Below are 21748 nucleotides of genomic sequence, written 5' to 3' on the forward strand. Positions count from 1 at the left end.
AAATATAAAAAACCTTAAGTAAAGATAGAGCTTATTGGATTATTTTTCACTGTCCTTGTTTACACTATCCAGGCCAACAAAGGGTACTCTGCCAGGCTCCCTAGAAAGCCCTCCACAGGTTCCCTCCCTCCCTTCCAAAGTAACCATTGCCCTGAATTTTAGAGTTCCTTATGTTGTTTTGGGATTTTATCATCTAAGTATTCATCTTTAGATGTTTATAATTTAGTTTTTCTGACTTTTGCGGATATGACTTTTATATCTCTCTTAATCTACCGGTTTCCCTTTCATCCCTTTCTTTTGCTTATTTTCCATGTGTTTGCTTATAATCCATCTGTACAAGTACCTGAGTACTTTGACCTGTAAATTCTTCACAGTCTAGAGTTTGCTGATTGGAGTTATGTAGTGCAAGTTTTTTTGTTTGTTTGTTTGTTTGTTTTTTCTCTTCTCCGTATTTCCTGCAAATCACCAGTGTGATGCAGAGTGTCTACCTGTTTCAGGTTTGATCCCTTTGGAAGACCATATTTGGGGTTATTCTATTATATCAGAAGGTACATAATATCTGTCTCTTTTTTTATGATGTTGTCAACCAAGTATGCTTATTGTCTGGCTTTACTAATTCATTAAGTATTGCAAAATGATGATCTTCTAATTCTGTCATTTTGTTTTCACTTACTAACTGGGATAATTATATAAACAGTCACTTCCCTCATTATCCAGAACTCAAATTCATGCAGGAAAGGCATGATAAATTCTTCGTTCTTTAAAGATAATGAATTAGTTCCCAAAGTGACCATTAGTGTTTTCTTTTCTTTTTTTTTTTAGTTATTAAAATCGTAAATTTAAGTGTTGTTGATGGGCTTCAATCCACTGAAATGTTTATCCTGCATTTCAAATTGTTTCCTCTTTGGCCAGTGGGGGACTCCTGAGTTATTTTCACATGACCCCAATAGTTTTTGAAAGCTCTTTGCTATATGGTATGAAAAGAGATTTCAGTTTTAACTTTTTTATTTCCAATCTGAGAGTATCTGGAATCAGTTGTTTCTCCAAGAAGTCTTGGTTTATTTTAGTGGAAAATTGTCTTTCGAGACATTCATTGTTGCCACTAGGTTGAACATTGCTTTCAGGACTTTTCATAGTACAGAAATGGGCAATTGAGTGTGTGCACGGATTTTTCTATTTTGTTGTTGCTCTTCATTCTTTTCTTATTTTAAAAAAAAATTACACAGCACTAGTTTTCAATATAAAATCTTATATGTTCATATTGATATTTCTAATTCAGATCCAGAGTTGCAAGCTGTTTTTTTTTATCCTTAACCTCTTCTATGTTACATCTTTCTCCCACACTGACACTCCTATTTGGTAAGGACACAGGAGATGATACTATTAAAATTTCATAATTAATAATTTGCTTTATTCTATCTTTACACGAAATACTCCTAAAATAACAATATTCTTACAACCATTACCAGCCACTTTAAAATTACTTAAAGCAGTTAAATTATTTTTGTATATTCTTTCTTCTTTCTATTTTCATTTTTACAAAACTGTACCATGCTGTCATTGTTAAAGCATACAGCTACTTCATATTATACTCTCTCCTTTTTAACCATCATTTATTCTTGGTGCTACAAATAAGTATATATGTTAGTACTTAGGTTGACATATTTATAGTTATTTTAATCATTAAAGCTTATTCTCTGACAGATTACTCAAGAAAGCCTCATGGAAACTATATTCTTTGAGTTCTTGCATGTTGATCAGATTTTATCTATACTTTACATACATGAAAATCAGTGTAGCTGGATATAAAAATCTTAGCCCACATTTTTTTTTTCCTTCAGCATCTTAAATATGTTACTTTATTTTCTTTTGGCATAAAGCTTCGCTGTTGGAAAGTCTGATTACAATCTAGTTTTCTTTCTTTTTAAGTCTGTGCTCTATTTGCCAAAATGCACAAGGGATAATTTTTCCCTTTTTTTCTTTAAAATCCAGTAGTTTTGCTAGAACAAATCTTGTTTAATGGTCATGGGTCAGTCTTCTCAGGTATATGCTATACTTTTTCAGAATGTAATTTAAAACATATATGTGTGTGTACGTATTTGGGAATGTTTTTGTGAATTACAGTTTTTAGTATTTGTTCTGTTTTCTTGCTTGGATTTTCTTCTTCAGAGACCCCTCAGAGCCTTATGTTGAATTTTTTTGCTTATATTCAATATTTGTCATCTTTTTCTCAAATCCTTTCATGTATCTTTATAATTTATTTTCGATATTAATTGTTTCTTCTTTTCTGCTTTTATTTCCAAGGTATTTGCTGTTGTGTTTGTTCACTCTTGTTTAGTATTCTTTTTCAAAATGAGTTTTCTTTTATTATGATTATTTCTTGAGTTCTGTTGATTCATTCCTGTGTTTTATTCTCATTTAATTTATGCTGTTCTTTCACATCTTATATCATTTTCTTAATATCTTTTAATTTTTTTGAAATAGGTTATAATTTTGCTCTATTTTAAATGCACATCTTTCTGGAATGTTTTCAGTGTTTTGAGGCTATTTTTTTCCTTATTCTTATTTTTTAAATGTTAGCTTTATATGAGATTTGGCCACAATAATTTTTAGTTGCTCATCTCTATTCTCCTTGGAAGTTTAGAAGGGGCCTTGACACAGGTAGCTTTTCTACCTTTATGGAGCTTTCACTTCAATTATTTTTGTATGGTGTTAAAAAATAAGGTGGCTTGATTTTGAGATAGCCTGGCTCTGGACCTTCTCTTTCTTTGATTTCTGTTGTCCCTGTCCTGCTCAATTTGGATTGCATTCCAGTAGTTGTTCCTCACTGTGGGGTCCTGTCATGGAAGACAGCAATGTTAGGTCAGTTTCAACTGTTCCTGTCCTGTCCCTTCATAATTTCTTTCTTGCTATCTTATGCTTGCAGGAAAAAACTAGTCAGCTTTTCTAAGTCCTAGTTTCTACTTTTGAAAAACTGTACAAAAATAGTCTCAGTCTTATAGTGTTGTAGTCAGGATTAAATGATGTAATATATGTAAGGATCCTAGTTGAATAACTGGTACATTGTATATACCTAGAATATGTGAACTCACCAATAACCAACATAATTTGCAGGCAATAATTTGATAGGTATTTCCAAATGGGTAATTAGGTAATGCCAACTTAACATAGGGTAAATCATATTTTGCATGGTGAAATGTCAAACCAAACTAAAATTATACATACACAGATATGAACATGATGGCAATCAGTATAAAAAACAGCTGAGATATGTTTACACGTTCCTTCTTGTGATCAGTAATAAATGTGTATGTATCTCCCTATCAGAAAATTGGCTGAAATAGTCTTGAATATTTATGTTTGTTTAGAAAACATATATTTTAAAATTTTTTTTTTCTATTTTGCTTTGTGTTTATTTGCATTGAGGGGTGTTCTAGTTTCCTAGCTGCTGGAATGCAATGTGCCAGAAATTGAATGGCTTTTAAAAAGGGAAATTTAATAAGTTGCAAGTTTACAATTCTACAACCATGAAAACCCCCAATTAAAGCGAACTTGTAAAAATGTCCAGATTAAGGCAACAACAAGAGGTTACCTTCACTTAGGAAAAGCCAACGAAGTTCAGAATTTCTCTCTCAACTGGAAAGGCACATGACAATCATGTGGTCTGCTAGCCTCTTCTCCAGGCTTCTTGTTTCATGAAGCTTTCCCGCGGGCGTTTTTCTTCTTCATCTCCAAAGGTCTCTGGCTGCATGGGCTCTCTTGGTTCTGGTGGCTCTGTTGCTCTCTCCAACATGCTTCCTCTTTTAAAGAATTCCAGTAAATTAATCAAGACCCACTTGGAATGGATGGAGTCACATCTCCCTGTAATCCAAGGTTAACACCCACAATTGGGTGAGCCCCATCTCCCTGGAGATAATTTAATCAAGTTTCCAGACTACAACACTGAATAGAGCTTAAAAGAAAGGCTGTCTTCACAGAATGGGATTAGAATTAAAACATGGCTTTTCTAGGGTACATAAATCCTCTCAAACCAACACAGGGGTTGTTTTCTATATATATACATTCAGACAACTATGGGTAAAGCAGTCCTGGGAGAGATTGTTCAAGGACAGTTTCAATTGCTTTTCATGTAGCTTTCCTTCTTCTTATTTGGACAATGTAGGAATGGTGCATAATTCTACCTAGAAATCTGTTCATTTTGACTAACTCTGAAGAAATATTGTTAGTACATTTTTCTGAAGCAAAGCAACTATAATATCAAAGCACGTGGACCAAAACTGTTTTGTTTTTTTTCTGGGACAGAACCATTTTTGAGGTTTGGACCTTCGATGTTTCTACCTCCATTGAGTACAAACAATGGATCTAGGAAGGGCAGGGAACTGTAAGGTGGTAAAGATTTAGGGGTGGATTCAAGGCCTAGGTCTTCATACACTTTTGTGTCTAAAATTGCAAGTTGATGTCTAAAATTCTCCTCTTACAAGGAATTCAAGTCCTTGAACTATGTCAGGATTCAAAGTCTGCTGAAGAGGGACATTTGGGCCTTTAAAAGATGAGAGCCAACCTATAGTGTATTGAGCCCCAAGCCACGTACTTTCAAGTGACATGTTGATACATTTAATTTAGAGATATCTATCAGTCATGTTTTCGTTTGTTTGCTCTCTTGATGTAATCAGTACTGGGGAAATGAAGATCAGAGAGTTGGAAAATTATCCCTGTGGATTATGAGAACTGGCCAATAATTAAGAAAAAAATATATTGATTTAAGAAAAAAATATATTTCTTTAGACCTTAAATGTGTGTTTTGTTTTGTTTTTCTGCAGCTTCGAAAAGCAGTGATGGATCACATATCTGATTCTTTCTTGGAAACCAACGTCCCTTTGCTAGTTCTCATCGAGGCTGCAAAAAGTGGGAATGAAAAGGAAGTGAAGGAATATGCCCAGGTTTTTCGTGAACATGCCAACAAACTGGTGGAGGTAAGTTAGGAGAAACTTGAAGCTAGAACTGTTGACAGGTCTACCATCTACATATGGCTTTTGGAATTTCAATAGACATTCATTCTACATCTTTTCTTGGGAAAACAAAGTCCTGGAATCTTTCTTTCCTTCACCTTCTGATTTTTCTAACCCTTGCAAAGGAAACAGGTTACCAGTATTCTCTCCTCTCTATCTCTTAACTCTAAACCTGTTATGGAAACTTTATTCTCATTTTACCGAATAATAGGCATGGGCAGAAACAGAAAAGTTGGGAACTCTGAAGTGCTGAATACCAGCCTTGATTTGAGGGAGTAGAATTGAAACTGCAGAATGGAGATCAAGGATACTATTCCCTTTGCTTCCTCCTTACCCCCCTTCACCCGTCCTACTTAAGCCCAGATTAGCTGGCCATACTGTGAACCTGTGAAAAAATATCTCACTTCTCATAAAGACATGTTTGGATTCTGGGTGATGGATCTTAGAGCAGTAATAGGAATGTAGATTTGGGGTCATAAGTATGTTTTAGGTATTAAAGAAACCTGTAGGAGTTGCTTTATAAATGCGAAATTATACTGTGAAATCTTGAGGAAAAAACACTACAAAAAGGAAACAAAATAAAAGCGACATGATATTTAAGCTGCCTAAATCTGGGAGTTGAAAATCAACATCTTGACAAAGGTTGGGCTGGTGATATGGTGCCAAACAGAAAATAAAATATGTAAAATAAGAAATGTGCATGCTAACAAGAGAGCCCAGGAGGAACAAGGATCCTGGAAAATCCAAGGTACGGTTATGAGGGACAGAATATGACTTTTGTAGTCTCTAAGTACTTAAAACAACAACAACAAAACTCTGGTGCATCCCCAGTTCTGTTCAAATGATATAAAATTGCTTAAAATGACAGGCAACTTAAATGAAAGCTGAAAGTAAATGGGCTTGTTTGTTTTCCAGTTACACAATTAAAAGCTGAGTAAGTTCGCCAAATGTGAATTCTTCCGTTTTTCTTGGAGGGGTAACGGGGAGGTGTCCCTATTTAGTTGCTCCCTATGCACCTGCTTAGTTTGTTTTTTGTTTAATCCAGCATGGTGGCACTTCTGGGGCTTAATCACCCAGCCAGTGGAAAGTTCTGCCCCCAGCCTAGAGGGAACCCTTGCTTGCTCTAGGACTCAGGCTGAGCCATGACTCATGACAAACATCAGGAAGACGAGTGTGTGCAAGCTTGGGCCACCATCATGGAAGCCCTGTTCTTCCTACAGTAACCTCATTGCTTCTAGGCTACACCATCCTAGAGCTAAAAATAAGGTCATAAAGTTTATATCAAGAATGTCTTCCTGGTTCTGTCTCCAATTAGGAGGTAAGCACCCCATTACCCCTCCAATTGTCCCCACATACTCATTTGACCATTAAGGAATCTAGAGGCTTTCCAAAGTTGCCCTGACAGACCCAGACATCTTTCATGTTTGAAACCTATTTATATTAAAAAAAAAAAAAAAAGGAGAAGAAGGAGAAGGAGAAAGTGTTGGAGGAGGGGAGGTGCGGAGAAAAGAAATTATGCTGAATGAATGCTACAAGAATTTTATAAATAGTCACATGTAAGAAAATTATACTGTTATTTTAGAATTGTTTCTCATGTATTTAGTTACAGTATTCACCAATAATTGAAGAATTTATAAAAAACATCAATTAATGGAGTTTTGTGGACATTGTGGGCCAAGGAAGGGTTAGGAGTTTATAGTTGTATGATAAATGTTTCCCAGTTTCTTTATCATCTGACCCTCCTGCCTACACATTCTTCCTGCTCCTGTGATAGACCCCAGGCATGTCCAGCTTTCCTTATCCCTTCCTTAGGTTCCATTGCAGGTGAAACCAACCACTATGGGTGACTGAAACAGCAAACCTGATCAGCCAGTAGTTCTGGTTTAACGTATAGTCTTTGCCTTGCTTCTTGAAATGGATAATTATGTCATTGATCTTTTTTCCAGATCATGATTTTCAGCCTTTCTTATTTTTTTAAGATATGAATTTAAAACTATAAATGTCTTTCTAAGCTATGCTCAAGAATGGTTATTTTCCACTGACCTAATTTCTAGCTCACTAATCCTCCATCTGTGTCCAATATGCTTGAAACATACCCATTAAGTTCTATTTTTCAATAATGTATTTTTTTCCTAGAATTTCCAGTAGATTCTCTTTTTATAGATTCCAGTTTTTGTTTTTGTTTTTTTTTTTTTTTAGTAAAATTCATGATCAGGCACCCTCTAATTTTTAAAAAAATGTATTATCCATGGTTGTTTTAAAGTCCAATTATAAGAACTCCAACTTTGTTTCTGTCTTGTGGTTTCCCTACAGAGGAAAACATCAAGCCCCCTCCTGCCACTCCCTTTCGCACCCAAATTTGGCGTGGTTGTTGAGACTGATAGAGCCACCCATGAAACAAGAGAGTATGAAAAATTTTATTACTACAAAATGGGATTTTCTGGGGAAAGCAAGGCAGGCACCAATATGGGTTCACAATGGCTTGTAAAAAGAGGGACAAGTGGCTTTGATTTTTATTTTTGTTAGAGGATAGGGTTGGAGTTTGCATATTTTGAATGACCTCATTGGTGTCAAAAGATGGAAAATGTGGGCTTTCTTATTAACTTGCCCAGATATGGGGCAAAAAGGAAAGAGGGAAACTGGAAGTTGAAAGCTGTTAGTGGGCAAGCATCCAAAATGGAGTCAAACTCTTTCGTTTGATTGATGATTGGAATGTGCCATATTTCATTCAACTGAATTTGTGCTTGATTAAGTAAGCCATTATGGTATTCTAGAAGTCCTTCAAAATGGAATAGATTCTTTATTAGTGTCTGTAGGTACTATTTATTCCCCAGCCCCCACCCCCTTTTTTTGTATATTGGATAATTTATGATTAAATGGCAAACATACGGTAATATAGAGAGGGTATGGACAAAATTTTCTTCCTCCAGAAAGAATTCATCCTGTCTTCTGATGGGCAGCAGAGAAGTAGAACATTTCAAACCAATCAAAATTTATCTGATTGAGACTAATCTATAATCTTTCTAAGGTCCTGTCTGTCTTTATTTTACCCCGATCCTATGGAATAATCTTTTGAGGGTGCCAGTCGAGAATTAGGTGTGTACTAAGTGCCCCACCTTATTCATGAATCATCAACTCCAAATGTTGTTTTCCCAATACCATCAGACTGCTGAAAATTGTGCCTTGATCTTTGGGTACTATCTATTTGACGTCTTGACTGATACCATGTGTAACTTAACAGACAGAGACCTTAGAAGAAAGCTTCTGACAAAGAATCAGACTCATTTCTTTGAACTGCCCTTCTCTATGGGATCTTAGTCCCCTAAACCCTATCTGCTTTGGTTGCCGTGACTTCTATTTATTGCTTCCCTGGTGCTAGGAGAGTGGAAAGCAGAAGCTACATTCCACCTGGCTTCTCAGTCTCTCTTTCCACAATAAAATTGGCAAATCCCTGAGAGAAAAAGCAACGTGCAAATGGTTTAGCATTTCTTTGTGATTTAGTTAGATTTTGGCTTTCTTGGCAGCTCTCCTAAGGCTTTAACATTTTTTTTCTCTTATTCTGCACTTCTGGTTCTTCTGAGCAAAACTGTACCTCTCTTAGGTGATTCCATCATACCTGGAAATGGAAATTCCTAAGAGCTGGTTTAGATAAGATTGCATTGTTGCTGTTATTGTTCTTAATTTACTTAGTTAAAAGTATATTTATTCTTTGGAAATACTGGGCTTCAATACTTCAAATAAATACATAAATCAATAAAACTTCTGACTGAATTGAAGTAGTAATCCTGGAGCCCCGTCTGCTTCCTGCAATTCCCCCACCTAATGCCTCCTTCCCGAATCAACCACAAGCACAGAATCCTTGTAAGGGCGTAATTGATCCCTGCTTGAGAACTACTGCTGGAACTAAATTTCTTAAGTTTCTTTTAATGCTAAGTCATATAAGAATCATTCTATTTTTTTTTTTTTTGAATGAGGAATGCCTGAAAAATGATCATAGTTTTAATCCTTCAACAGTTCTTGACTATTGAATTTAGTTATAGTATATACAGTCTCTCATGTATTTTCTGTTTTTCTTTTTTTTTTCCCCCTTATATTTATGGGCTAGCTTGGTCTTTAAAGTTCACAGAAATGGAAGCTTGGAAGTGAATGGAGATGTCAATGATGTGGACCTCATAAAATTCTCCACAAGGATACAGCTAATGCAAAGAAAAAAATATCAAAATATGAATAGGAAAAAAGTGATTTGACTTCATAATTGCCTGACTGAAATTTTGAGGGTTATTTTTCACGTAGCATATGTAGCAATTATGAAGGACTAAGTGAACTTGGACTAGGGTTTATTGGTTAAAATAAATTAACAGTTAGTCTCTGATGCTTTGTTACCTATAATTTCAGCTGCCATAGGAAGGATCACCAGTAGAACTGAATTAAATACATATTAGTAATTTTTCCTTCTTTCCAGAATCTAACCCCTCTGAGGTTTAGCTAAGGACATCTAGGAAGTGTCCACTCTGAGGGGGCTGTAACTGATTAGAGGACAGTTGTTGCACTCATTTCAAAGCCTTTTGGAGAAATGGAAAGCAAATTACAGCAAAGCAATACCATCAGTAGATATAAACTCAGCAAATGTAAATTGGGTGTAAAGTATGCCTTGCAGCAATTGAAGTAAAGGCTAATCTTGAAACTGAGATGCAAAATCAATACAACTGTTTTCAAAGTCTCCAGGAATTTTTGTTTTCTTCCTTCCTTAGCTTTACCATTTGGTCAGTCTACCTCCTCTTCCTTCTTCTCGCCCCACTGGGGCCACAGCTGCTCGGTTGGACTACACAGGCCACTGTCAAGGACCCACAGTGATCCCTTACAGGGCTCTCCATCCACCTGGCCTCCTTCCAGGCCTTTCTGCATACAGCAGACAGAGTAGACTTCTAAAAATGCAGACCAGATCATGCTATCTCCCTGCCTGAGACCATTCAGAAACCTCCTACTGTTCTCAGGTTAAAGTCAAACATTTAAAAAATGCCTACAAGGCACATCTCTGGTCTCCATGCACACCTCCCTATTCAGAAGCCGCCTGCTCTTCTCAGATTAAAGACAGACATTTTAAAGGCACCTATAAGGTTTGGAGCCCCGGCCACCAGCTCACTTCCCCGTTCTTCCTCCAAGGCATGAGCCATAGGCTTTCTTTCTGTTTGTTTGTTGACTATGCTATCTTCTCACCTTAAGCCTCTGCTTTTCCTACCGTACTTCCTATTCTATCCCTTCCTCTCATTTCTAGTTGTCTTTATTGCTTTATATATATAGCATCCAGTTCTACAATTATATTCCGTTTCCCTGTTAGTTTAGCCTTTAGGGAAGGACTGTGTCTAATTGATTCCTAACGACACCCAAGTAACCAGTCCAGTGCCTAGCATAAGCAGGTTTTCAATAAATATATTTTTATTTAAAAATGAATGAAAGAACTAATGTAACCAGAGATGCTGGCAACTTTTTTTTTTTTTTTTTTGCCTCCTGAGTAATAAAAATTTTAAAGCAGCAGTAGGACCCTAAACAGTCACCTTCGAGACCAGCAGTAAAGAGGCAGTGAATCCCCTAATTTACTACCAGGGAGGGATTTAGACTTTGGGAAGAACTAAAAGAATCCCCATTTCCATCTAGTAAAAGCCCTGCTGTTTATTATGCATGACTCCCGAGAAGTTGAAATAAGTCAGGATGCACCTTAGGTGATGCTTCTAACCCCACTGTCATTTCTTCCCTGTCTTCTGCCTCACAAGCATGCTTCTGTTCGTATCCTCAGTTACAGTGCGTATGAGAGAGGGAGCTGGTTTTATCTGACAAAGTGAAACACAGCATTGTGACCATGACAATGGCAAGTTAGAAAAAGGAATCTCAATTCTCTGCTTCATTCTCTTGATTTAGTTACTCATGATTGCAGCACGCCATGCAGGATAGAAGCCGTATCTGTTAGAAAATGCAGAATTTAAAAGTTAGGGAAAAATGCTTTGCTTCAAATTAGTTGAGTTGGATTTAAAATTTGGGTCCTGGTGGAGGTTAGGTGTGACGCAATGGGGAGCTGAGACCATAGTGCATGGGAAAAGACAGCGTGTCACTCACAGGACCTGGAGAGAGAGGGGGACTATAAAGGGTCACTGGGAAGGAAGATCACCTGGGGGGCTCAAACAGCAGGCAGGGAGCACACAGGTAGAGGGAAAGGGACCCAGGGTCTTGTGACTCTACTATGGTCCAGTGGGGGAGAGGTTAGTAGATGTCCTGCAGGAGTTAAAGATTAGTCAGTTTAAAGCCAAAAAGGAAAGGGACTGGGAGTCCGAGGGCGGTGGGGAAGGTGAGCTTATCATTTGGGACCAACTGTGGGTTGTGTGTGAGGAGTGTGGGTGATGCGAGTTTAGGCACAGATACGAGTTCCAGCTCTAGGGAGTTTCTGCCCCAGGGCTGGGCAGCTGCTTGTTAACTCGGCCAAAGGAGAGTGTGGAGGCCAGTGGCTCAGGCAAAATGAGACGGATGTGAGAGAGTGCACAAAAATTTTTGATACTTATAGCACCCTGAAATTCAGAATCCCTAAGTTGACCATCAGCAAAGCATCAGAGGCCTTAGCTTCAGCTTTGAGTAAATTGTTTTTCTCAGTTAATACCCTCCATTCACACAGAAGATTCATTCAGCAGCAAATGTTTCCTGAGTGGCTGCTGTGTGCTGGCACTGTTCCAGTTGCCAGGCAACAAAACCAAAAGCGAAACAGGGGAACTTCTGGCCCTCATCAGGCTTTCACTCTGGTGGGCAAGACAAAGAATGAGATGAATGTATTTTGTGTCAAGTGGAACTGTGTGCTTTATTGCAACAGACAACAGAATTGGGCATAGAGAATGATGGAGGAGGGCAAGTGTGGTCAGAACAGGCTTCCTTGAAAAGATGACTACTAGGAAGAAATGTGAAATTGAAATTAGAAAGAAGTGGAAGAACATTCCAGATTTTGGGAACAGCCAGAGCAAAGTATGTGGCTATAGTATGTGTGACATATTGGACAAAGAACAAAGAACTTAGTGTGTCTGGAGCTGAGAATGTGAGAGAAAGCATAAAAACAATGAGACTGGGGGCTGGGTGTAAAGATCTTATATTTAATTCTTAGTTTTTGAATGCATTGGAGGGTTTCTAGCAAAAGCATGACATTATCTGACTTCCATTTTCAAAAGATCACTCTGCTACACGTGTAAGATAAAAAGTGTGATAAAAGTGGAAGCAGCAGGACAAGATAAAAGGATGGTACAAAGTCCAACCAGGGGTTGATGCTCCAAATGCAGTAGAGTCAGAGGAGGTGGAATGAGTGGTTACATTTTGGTTACTTTTCCAAGGTTGGGCAGGTTTCTTGGACGTTAGGATGTGAGACAAAGGAGTTTGGAATAATTCCAAATTTTTCATGCTGCAGCTGTGAATCCAATTGGAACGTTTAAAAAGCATAGCCTCTACTCCTGGACTGCTTCTTGATTGGCTTTTGGCTTCAGCTGTTGGATAGGAATGATCCTGGGAACCCTCCGTAAGTGTCTTAGGTTTGAATAAATATAATATACTCTGTAAATTATGGGGTCGCAAGTCAAACCATGAACCAAAAAGAAAAGCAGCTTCAAAGTTCTCTTAACGAAAATGGATCTCCATGAATTAATTTTTTTTAAAGTACAATCTGGACATTCGTATACCCCTTTTCCTCAACACTGACTCCCAATCCAGTTAATACATTTGAACTAGAATGGAATTATTAGAGTTTCTCAATTAACTGAAACATAATGAACCAGTAATTCATAATAGTCTATAATGAACTATATTGTTCAACTCAAGCATATAAATTTGCAGTAGATTTTCTTTTGATATTTAAGTAGTATCTATTCCAGTATCACTCTCCTCCTACCAAATTCCTTAATTTCTAAACCCCACCTCTTATTTTTCCTATAGCATGCAATAAAGCATTGCAGAAAAGCTCAAGTGCCCATCTTAATTATGCAAATATAGTACTCAGGTTCTTTATGCCCTCTTAATTACCTTATCTAATGCTTTCAATAACCCTATGAGATAACCAGTATTATTGATTCCATTTTAGAAATGAGAAAGCTGAGGTTTCAAGAATTTAGATAACTGCATCAATATGTAGCTGGACCAGTGTCACATAGCTAGAAAGAGGCAGAAATCACAGGTGAGTTCAGGTAGCTCAGACTCCAGAGACCTTGCTGTTAGCCCCTCTACCACACTGCCCCCAGGCAGTAACTTGTCTAGAGCATAGACATTGTCAAGAGTCCATCCTTCATGTAGGTATTTAGTACAGAGCCAGTTTCCAAAGTAATTATTCAAAAAATTTGGCTGCTGCTGCTACTACAAAGACATCCAGTACCATGGCTTTCAAAAAACAGTAACACATGTTATCTCCAAAGAATTGCCATAGATCTAATGGAGTCGAGGATTCAGACAGCTTTACGTACTAATGCTGGGCAGTAAACTGGCCTCACTCACTAGCTCCATGGGTCTTCACCTGCACAGCCTAAAGGCCATGGACTTTCAGGGTTGCTTGAAAATAGTGAAATCAAAGAATAATAAATATTTTCATACCAAAGCTCCATTACAGTGCATGAGTTAGCTGTGCACATAGGTAACTAATTAGCTTTCATTTTATTGTTTAAACTGTAGTCACAATACAAAATGCAGGACTGTGATAACAAATCAGTTATTCTTTGAGATATAAGAAGAATCAACTATCAATTACCATGGAAACTGTGTTGGCTGGTATCAGGATAAAGCCTGATTCCATCACAACCATCCCCTAAGTTATCAGCCCCAATAGGAACATTAAGTAGCTTTGTGAAAAGACACCCAGAAAAAAGAGAGACTTAACTACACTGCACACACCTCTCTCTTTTTGTCTACATATATATAAATATTTATATCAACATTTTTAAAAATTATTCTTATTTTTGCATTTTTTAGTGGTGGTTTGTATTTTTCTTTCTTATGACTTTTTTTGGAATATATATATATATATATATACAGCAATAAATTTCAAAGCACCGCACAAAAATTATTTGTAGGACCAATTTCAGAGTTTGGTATGGGTTACAATTCCACAATTTCAGCTTTTTACTGCTAAGATACTAGAGACTAAAAGAAATATCAATATAATGATTCAGCACTTATACTTGTTAAACCCTACCTTCTCTGTATAAGTCCACCATCACCTTTGATTTTTTCTCACATTCGTGGGTATTTGGGCTATGCCCATTCTTTCCTGTTGAAAGGGGCTACAATATATGTATATTTATTTTTATTAGCCTTATACATTTCTTACCAACTTATACTCATCATAATAAAATAACAAGCAAGCACAGTAGTTTTATACTCTTTTGACTTATTTTCCAATGTTGAGGAAGAATAGTATGATATATTAGAAAGGTTCCAAGGAACTTGGGGTCTGGACTGAAATTGTGGTTCTGTCATATCAGACATTAGAAAGGTTATATTCATTGCTGCTGCTGCAAAAAGGTAGGAAATATTTGATCTTTGCTATACTAATTAATTTTACTGTTCCATCTTCTGTGTAAGGAGTGGCTATTCTCTGTATATATATGTGTGTTTTCTCTTGAATTTTATATTTTCTTCAACTATTAAAAGGTTGTATATAATTTAGATTTGCAAGCCTAGCTGATCGAGAAAAATTTGTCATGTGACATAAACTTCCACTAATAAAGTGAGACTTTCAATGCAAACATGAAAAATCCAGTCCCATTAAAAATGATTTCACTTGTTTGAGATCAAGGTTTTTTTTTTTTTAATTTCCCAGGCAACAACTCCTGCTACTCAGGTGTTTAATCTTTGTGGGCTGTTATGGGCTTTTTATATCATAAAACCCCTTGGCCAGCCTGAAGCTATAGTTCGAGAGGCACGGTATGTTGGGACATAGCTCTTTTGAACTTAAAACAAGTTTTCAGATCACTGTAACTTCATTAGTTTTAGAAGGGGGTGGTATTCTATTTCATGAGGTCCTGTGGCCAGCCTGAGCTCAGTAGATATGTATTTTCAACCCTTAACCTAAAAAAAAAACACAGTGGGTCCTTTGGACCTGATGGCTGGAATTTCTTTGATGGTGTCATGATGTATCCTTACAGCTGTGTGAGCTAACAAATTACTTTAGTCTTCTAGCTCTCAAACCTTTCATGTAGCACATTATCATTTATGTCCTATCTAACATTTAATACTTCTAAAGACCTTTCCTGATTTTAGATTCTAAGAAAAGAGAAAACCCAAATGATGTCACATTTTCAGATGCATTTGTGATGAACCTGGAATATGTAGGCTGTAAGGAGAACATATCACTACAAATGTTTCCCATGCCCTGACACCTCAAGTGAACACAGAAGTAAATCTTGACGTACTGTGGTTGGTCTAGCTGTTCCAGACTGTCAAGAAATCAAAACATGGATTCTATCACTCTTATCATACTTCCGTGTCTTTGGCCCACCTATGACCCAAGGTCTGAAACACAGTTTGGAATGGTTCTTTGTCAATTTGACTATTACATATGTAGAAGTCCATAAGAGGAGAGAAGTCAATGCTTGCTCTAGAGAAAGATCTGTATGTTAGCTAACTAATGCACAGTTACTAAATGAGGTCATTTGTTTATATGAGTTAAGAGATTCCATTTTTATTTTCCTTTCTCTGCAGACTCATTAGGGCTTGCTGGTGAAAGCCAGAATGTGTGAAAGGATGGGGTGCCATGGGTAGCAGCTGGTGTGGCACTCTTTAGTACACTACACTCCAATATGAAAAAAAAAACCATTTCCTGGCCTTCAATGCCAACAAAGCTATTCCAGTTTGTGTAAGCACTTGGATATGTCTTAGTTTGCCAGAGCTGCTATAGCAAATATCATGCAGTAGGTTGTCTTAAAGAACAATGATGTATTGCCTCACAGTTTTGAAGGCTAGACACCAAAATGAAGGCGTCAGAAAGTATAAACTTTTTTTTACCTGAAGTCTTTTAGTATTCTGGTCCTGGTTTGCTGCGATCCTTTGAGTCCTTTTGGCTTGCATCCTCGCCTCATAGGCCATGTTGGTTTCTTACTCCTTGTGTCTGCCCTTCCCGTTTCCATTGATTTCTTGCTTCTCGCTGTGGCCTTCTCTATTTCCTGGGTTTCACTTTTTTCTTTTTATAAGGCCTACACTAATATGGATTACGGCTAATTTGTTTGACTTGCTATAACATCTTTGAAAGGTCCTATTTACAAATACATTTATACCCACAGGAATGCAGATAGAGATTATATCTTTGTTAGAGTGTACAATTCAATCTACCACAGGGTATGCTTTTGCCAGAACTTCAACAACAAAGCACCACAAATGAAATGGCTTAAACAAAAGGAATTTATTGGCTCCCAGTTTGGAAAACTGGAAATCCAAAATCAAGGTGTCAACAGAACCATGCTTTCTCTGGTCTGCGACATTCTGGTGGTGTCTTCCTGGCAATCCATAATTCAGTCTGTATCTGTCACATGGCTCTTTCTCTCCCTGTCTCCTCCTCTCTGTAACCATGTTTCCCCTGCTTTTAAGGACTCCAGTCATAGTAGTTTAAGGCCCACCCTGATTCAGTTTGGCCTCATCTTACCGGTAACATCTTCCAAGATCCTAAGAAAATGAGTTCACACCATAGAATGGGGATAGCACTTTAAAATGTCACTGTGGGGGACATAATTCAATCCATAACAATATCTGTAGTAAATATAGACACATATTTGCTCTAAAGAATTCATTTTTTTCTCAATTGTACATAAAATACAATGTGATCATCTTTTGAAAAAGTTTGATATTTTAAAAGACCTTTAATATAAGATATAAGTAAAAACTGTAATGTAAATGCACCTTCCAGAAATTTCCCCCACTACCACTTCCAACCAGCTTGCTGCCCTTGGCTGCTCCTTTTTAGGTGTTCTGGAGCAGACACAGAGTGTGAATTTCACACTCCGAAGTGCCTGGGAATGCAGTCAATACTTTCACATAATGCCAGTTGCCACTAAAACATAGTTACAACTTAGACTGATAAGCTTTTTATTTTCATACTAAAACAATAAAAGTCTAATGGCAAATCTTTCCTAAATGTTTTCTTGGATGATAGAAAGAATAAACATACTTTTCCAAATCTCTAAATTATCCCAACAGTATGATTCCTTTAGTAGATTTATGTGGAGGGATTGAAGCCATCAGATGCATTAGTCGCCCTCACTCTCATAGGTTCTCTTATTTTTATTATTCAAAATTTTCTGAAAGGATTGTTTACAACCTAACTTTAAAACACTAAAGGATTTGATGGTGAAGCCTGTAAAGTAGGAGCAAAAGAGCATTTCAAGCTGCCTATACTAGGAAAGGTGATGCAGATTTTCTGTGAAATGCCATGACAGTTTCTACACGGAGACTGAAGACTTGGAGGTTGTTAACGGCAGTGGGGCCATAGGGTTTCTTATGGATCAGGATTTTTGTAAACTAAAATAGGAAGTGGTCTGACCTATCCCAACTGAACACTCAGCTGAAGAGGTTGTTTTGATCCCTGCAATCACATATCTCAAAAAGTCAAGTTTTTTCAAGTAGATATCTTCAAGTATCTCTCTTATGTAGAGCTTTTTAAAAAGAAAACCAAATCTGCAATTTTCATCCAAATTGGTACACTTTTACACATGCCTGTTCTCTTACCAGCACAACAGGCAAGTGTTTGTCTCCCGCAGAGGTCCTGTAACACCTTGGTTTCTCACCCATGAGAGAAGATGCTCCCATGAGCATCACCATGCCTGCTGTGGATGGTGAATCCCCCCAACCTATGAAGTCAACAGTTAAGTAAGCCAGAGCCAATGTTCTTACAGAGCCAGGCATTAATGAGAGGCAGCATTTTAAGGAGACTGAAAATCCAATCAGGGATAGCTCAGGACGGGTGATGTAGGCTGCCAAGGCAAGGTTAGAAGCTCAGCAAGTAAGAAGACTGACAAATTCATGTATTGGGGGAAAGCTGGGAAGGCAGGGAATCTGGTTGCCTCTGCTAATAACTCTATCTGGTGTGGCTCGAATTCATAAGTTACACTTTTGCTGTTTCTCTACCCTTGAATTTTGCTTTGAGAACCACTTTCTCCTGTTGACTTATAGACTCTACCTCCTGACTTCTGTGATTTCTCCCCATGGTCTTCCTACTACTAGAAATCTTTCTGGTGGACATTCAGCATGTTTGCAGATTTTGCAAAAACTAGTTCTACCACTGCCCATTATTTATCCCGATTGCTTTCTGGGAAACAAACCTAGCATCCAGCGAATTCTCTCTGTTGGATCTTTGCCTGGAATTCTGAGTATAACAAGAAGAATTTTGCTTTTCTCAAATTGAAAACAATATGTTTTTGTCCTAGTTGTTTAACTAGTGTTTGAGTGCTTTTGTTCAAATAACATCAATAAATGGCTGCCTCACAATTTGAAAGAATTTCTCATGGTCAAAAAATATTAATGGCATTTGTGCAAGTGGTTTTCTTGCCTTGAAGAGTTCAAGAATAAATCCACAAAGAGAGCATTGAAGATAATGTTTCTTCAGCCTGTCTTGGAGAACCTCAGTTTCCATTACAAGTTTTACTAGGAAGAAGAAGGAAGTTCACTGAGTTTTCCTTTCCACGTAGTTCCTTGAAATTTACCAGCCATCTCTTCCACAATAACTTTCAGTGGAATGAACTCAATTTTCTTCAAAGACATTTGCAATTTTTCAGAAATGTAATGCACTAGTAGCAGTTATACTGGTTACTTTTGTGATTGCTTATCATCCGGGTACAAGATGTTGGATGCTAATACTTTCAAAGGAGCCGATCTCCTTTTCTTTGAAATTTTGTACATGGGTAGAAAAGATGAAAATCAAAGTATGTAATAAGAAAAATATGGCTGAACTAGAGTATCTCAACATCAGCACCATTAATATTGGGGCCAGACAAGTATTTGTTGTGGGGTCTGTCCGGGACATTGAATGATAAGTAGCAGCATCTCTGGCCTCTACCCCTAGATGCCACTAGCGCATCACCCGCCCATCCCCATTTGTGACAACCAAAAATATCCCCAGACACTGCAAATGACCATAGGAACAAAATTGTTGTTGGTTGAGAACTACTGCCCTACAATCTTTAAAAAAACTAAATATTTATATCAATTTTTTATTTAAACATATTCATTCAGTGCCCCATACCTATGTTGGTTAATTTCCAACACACATTAGTTTACCCAAATAAAGTGTTCAGTTAACACAAGAGATATGTGAAGCTTTGTTTTCTCAATTGAGTTTGTCTCTCCAGTTACTGTTACAAAAAACTCTCATTAGTTTCTCTCCCCATAAATAATTTGGTGAAAGACCTCTGTCCCTAAATAATTTCCCTGTGATCTTCAATGTTGCTAAATTCTTACTACTTAGAATTCTACTTAGTAGTAATTTCTTACTACTTAGAAATTCTTACTACTTAACTGACTGGTCTTGAAGAATGTCCTGGTATTTTTGAAACTACTTCCAAGAGGGAAACGCAACGTTGTTCAAATATGAACGTCTAATTAGGATTCTCTTATTGGTTACTCTTAACCAAAGCAGCTGGCTGAAAATAAAACTCTGATGAAAGAAAACAGGAACAGATATTGGAGGAGAAGGTAGGTAGGTAATAAAATGCTGGAAAATGTGTGCTCAGAAGAGACTGGAAGATAGCAAAGCTTATCTTCAGCCATATCACCAAAAGGGTTCAAGAAGGACCAGTTATTAAATGAGACAGTACAAGCATAGCATATGCTCAATAAATACCTATCAAATGAGAGTTAAATGAGTTGGAATTCCCCATATTGGCTTCATCTCAATTATTCTGTAGGCTTACGACTTACTTCATATTAATCTCTTAAGCAACCAAATAATCAAACAAGCCTTTCATTCAATTAACAGCTTCTTTTTTTTTTTTGGTGGGTGGGTGGGTGGGGTACGCACTGACATATCTCAAAGTGGCTACATCAAGTATTAGACCATTCTCTCAGCCAGGAATTCCTTTCTTATTTCTCTGCCTAGTGATCTCCTGCTTGATTTTTTAATGGAGACATAGTAAGGATGTAGGATGTTTTCCAAGCCTCTCAGGGGAAATAGGTGCTGTGGAGCTAGGAAATAAGTCACTCCAAGGTAAGGTAGTGCAAACAGGCAGGACAAGCACATCATTATACATGGTCATGCCACAAGGAGTGACGGCCATGGGCTTTCTGGCCTTGGGTGTTTTGCTCCCTGCCTGTGAAGGTGGGCAGGTGGTTTTGCAGATGTGTGTGTTCAAGTATGTTAAGCTCCCCCTCTCCAGGTCTTGAGTCCAGCAATTCCAGAAAACATAAGGTCTCACTACTCAAAGCCTGGTTTGTTGTTAGGCACCTTCAGCCTTAACTGGGAGCTTGTTGGAAATGTGGAATCTGAACATACTGAATCATAATCTGTGTTTAACAAGATGCACAGGAGATTCGTATAACCCTCAGGTTTGTGAAGCACTGACATTGAAGTTATTGTGCTCCAGAGTGTATTCCCACAAGGAAAATAAAGGATTATTTGACTAAACACTTATGTGGGTATCTCCTGATGCAGTAGATGTGTTTTGGAGATTCATAATGTGCATTGGTACTGAGAAACACACTTTGGGGAATCCCAAATTAATACATCAGACATGGGGGGCAATGCAGAAGAATGAGGGGGCTCGGATTCCAGACATAATTAAGATTTGGCTATGGAAAACAAGTGAAAGCATTGGCAGGATTAAAGTAATATTTTGGGTGATTACTTTGGATCAACCTTATTTTTTCTAGTGCTTGAATATGGAGAAGTTTTCAAATGTCATGGCAGGCAGCCTGCTAAATACCAATAGCCTCCAAATCACCCTGTCAAAGGCACCCCAGAAATGCATAATTACTGTTAAGTCAATGCATATTTATGCAGTTCAATTATTTATTTAGTTGGCAATTATTATTAATTATTTCTGGCATTTGTTCCAAGTCAATTAGATAAAATGCAGACCATTTGAAAGTATAACTCCCAAATGACTTCCTTTTTGGAGATAAACAAGGCAGAAGGACATACTTTCATATGTCTATTTTGAAGGGTTTGCATTTTACTTTTCAGTTATTACCTCAGAGGTGAATTTTACAGTAATCTAGGTCACCAGTAACTTTTTTTCTCTAAGATGTTTGCACCATGAAAAAAAGATTCTCAACCTTTCTAAGTGTGTTAATGCATAGGAAACTTGATAACTTCAAGAAGTTCCTTAGAATTTTAAGGCTGTGCTTTAGTTTGCTAATACTGCCAGAATGCAATATACCAGAAGTGGTATATTGGCTTTTATAAAGGAGATTTATTAAGTTACAAGTTTACAGTTCTAAGGCCATAAAAATATCCAAACTAAGGTATCCAGAGAAAGACACCTCAACTCAAGGGAGGCTGATTTTAAGAACGGACATGACTGGCATCTGCTGGTCCTTCAACTTCTGGTTTCAAGCAGCTTACTCAGAGGTGTCTTCTTTCTGCATCTACAAACATCTCTCTATGTGTCTGCTCTAAGCTTTTTCCAAAATGTTTCCCTCTTTAAGCACTCCAGAGTGGTTGAAGATCCACCTTGAATGGACAGAGATACATCTCCATGGAAAACACTTTATCAAAAGATCCCACCCACAGGGCGGGCCGCGGTGGC

General features: G+C 37.5%; 1 protein-coding gene across 12 annotated transcripts in view; it reads left to right on the plus strand.

Moving 5' to 3' along the window:
• Positions 1-21748, plus strand: part of CTNNA2 (catenin alpha 2) — a 1185776-nt gene that overhangs the window by 961386 nt on the left and 202642 nt on the right. For all 12 annotated transcript variants that reach the window (XM_077134716.1, XM_077134704.1, XM_077134705.1 and 9 more), the window contains one exon: positions 4821-4973. In XM_077134716.1, the coding sequence (XP_076990831.1) occupies positions 4821-4973 (153 nt within the window). The remainder of the gene's footprint in view (positions 1-4820; positions 4974-21748) is intronic.

Source organism: Tamandua tetradactyla, chromosome 17 (assembly GCF_023851605.1).
Source record: "Tamandua tetradactyla isolate mTamTet1 chromosome 17, mTamTet1.pri, whole genome shotgun sequence".
NCBI lineage: Eukaryota > Metazoa > Chordata > Mammalia > Pilosa > Myrmecophagidae > Tamandua > Tamandua tetradactyla.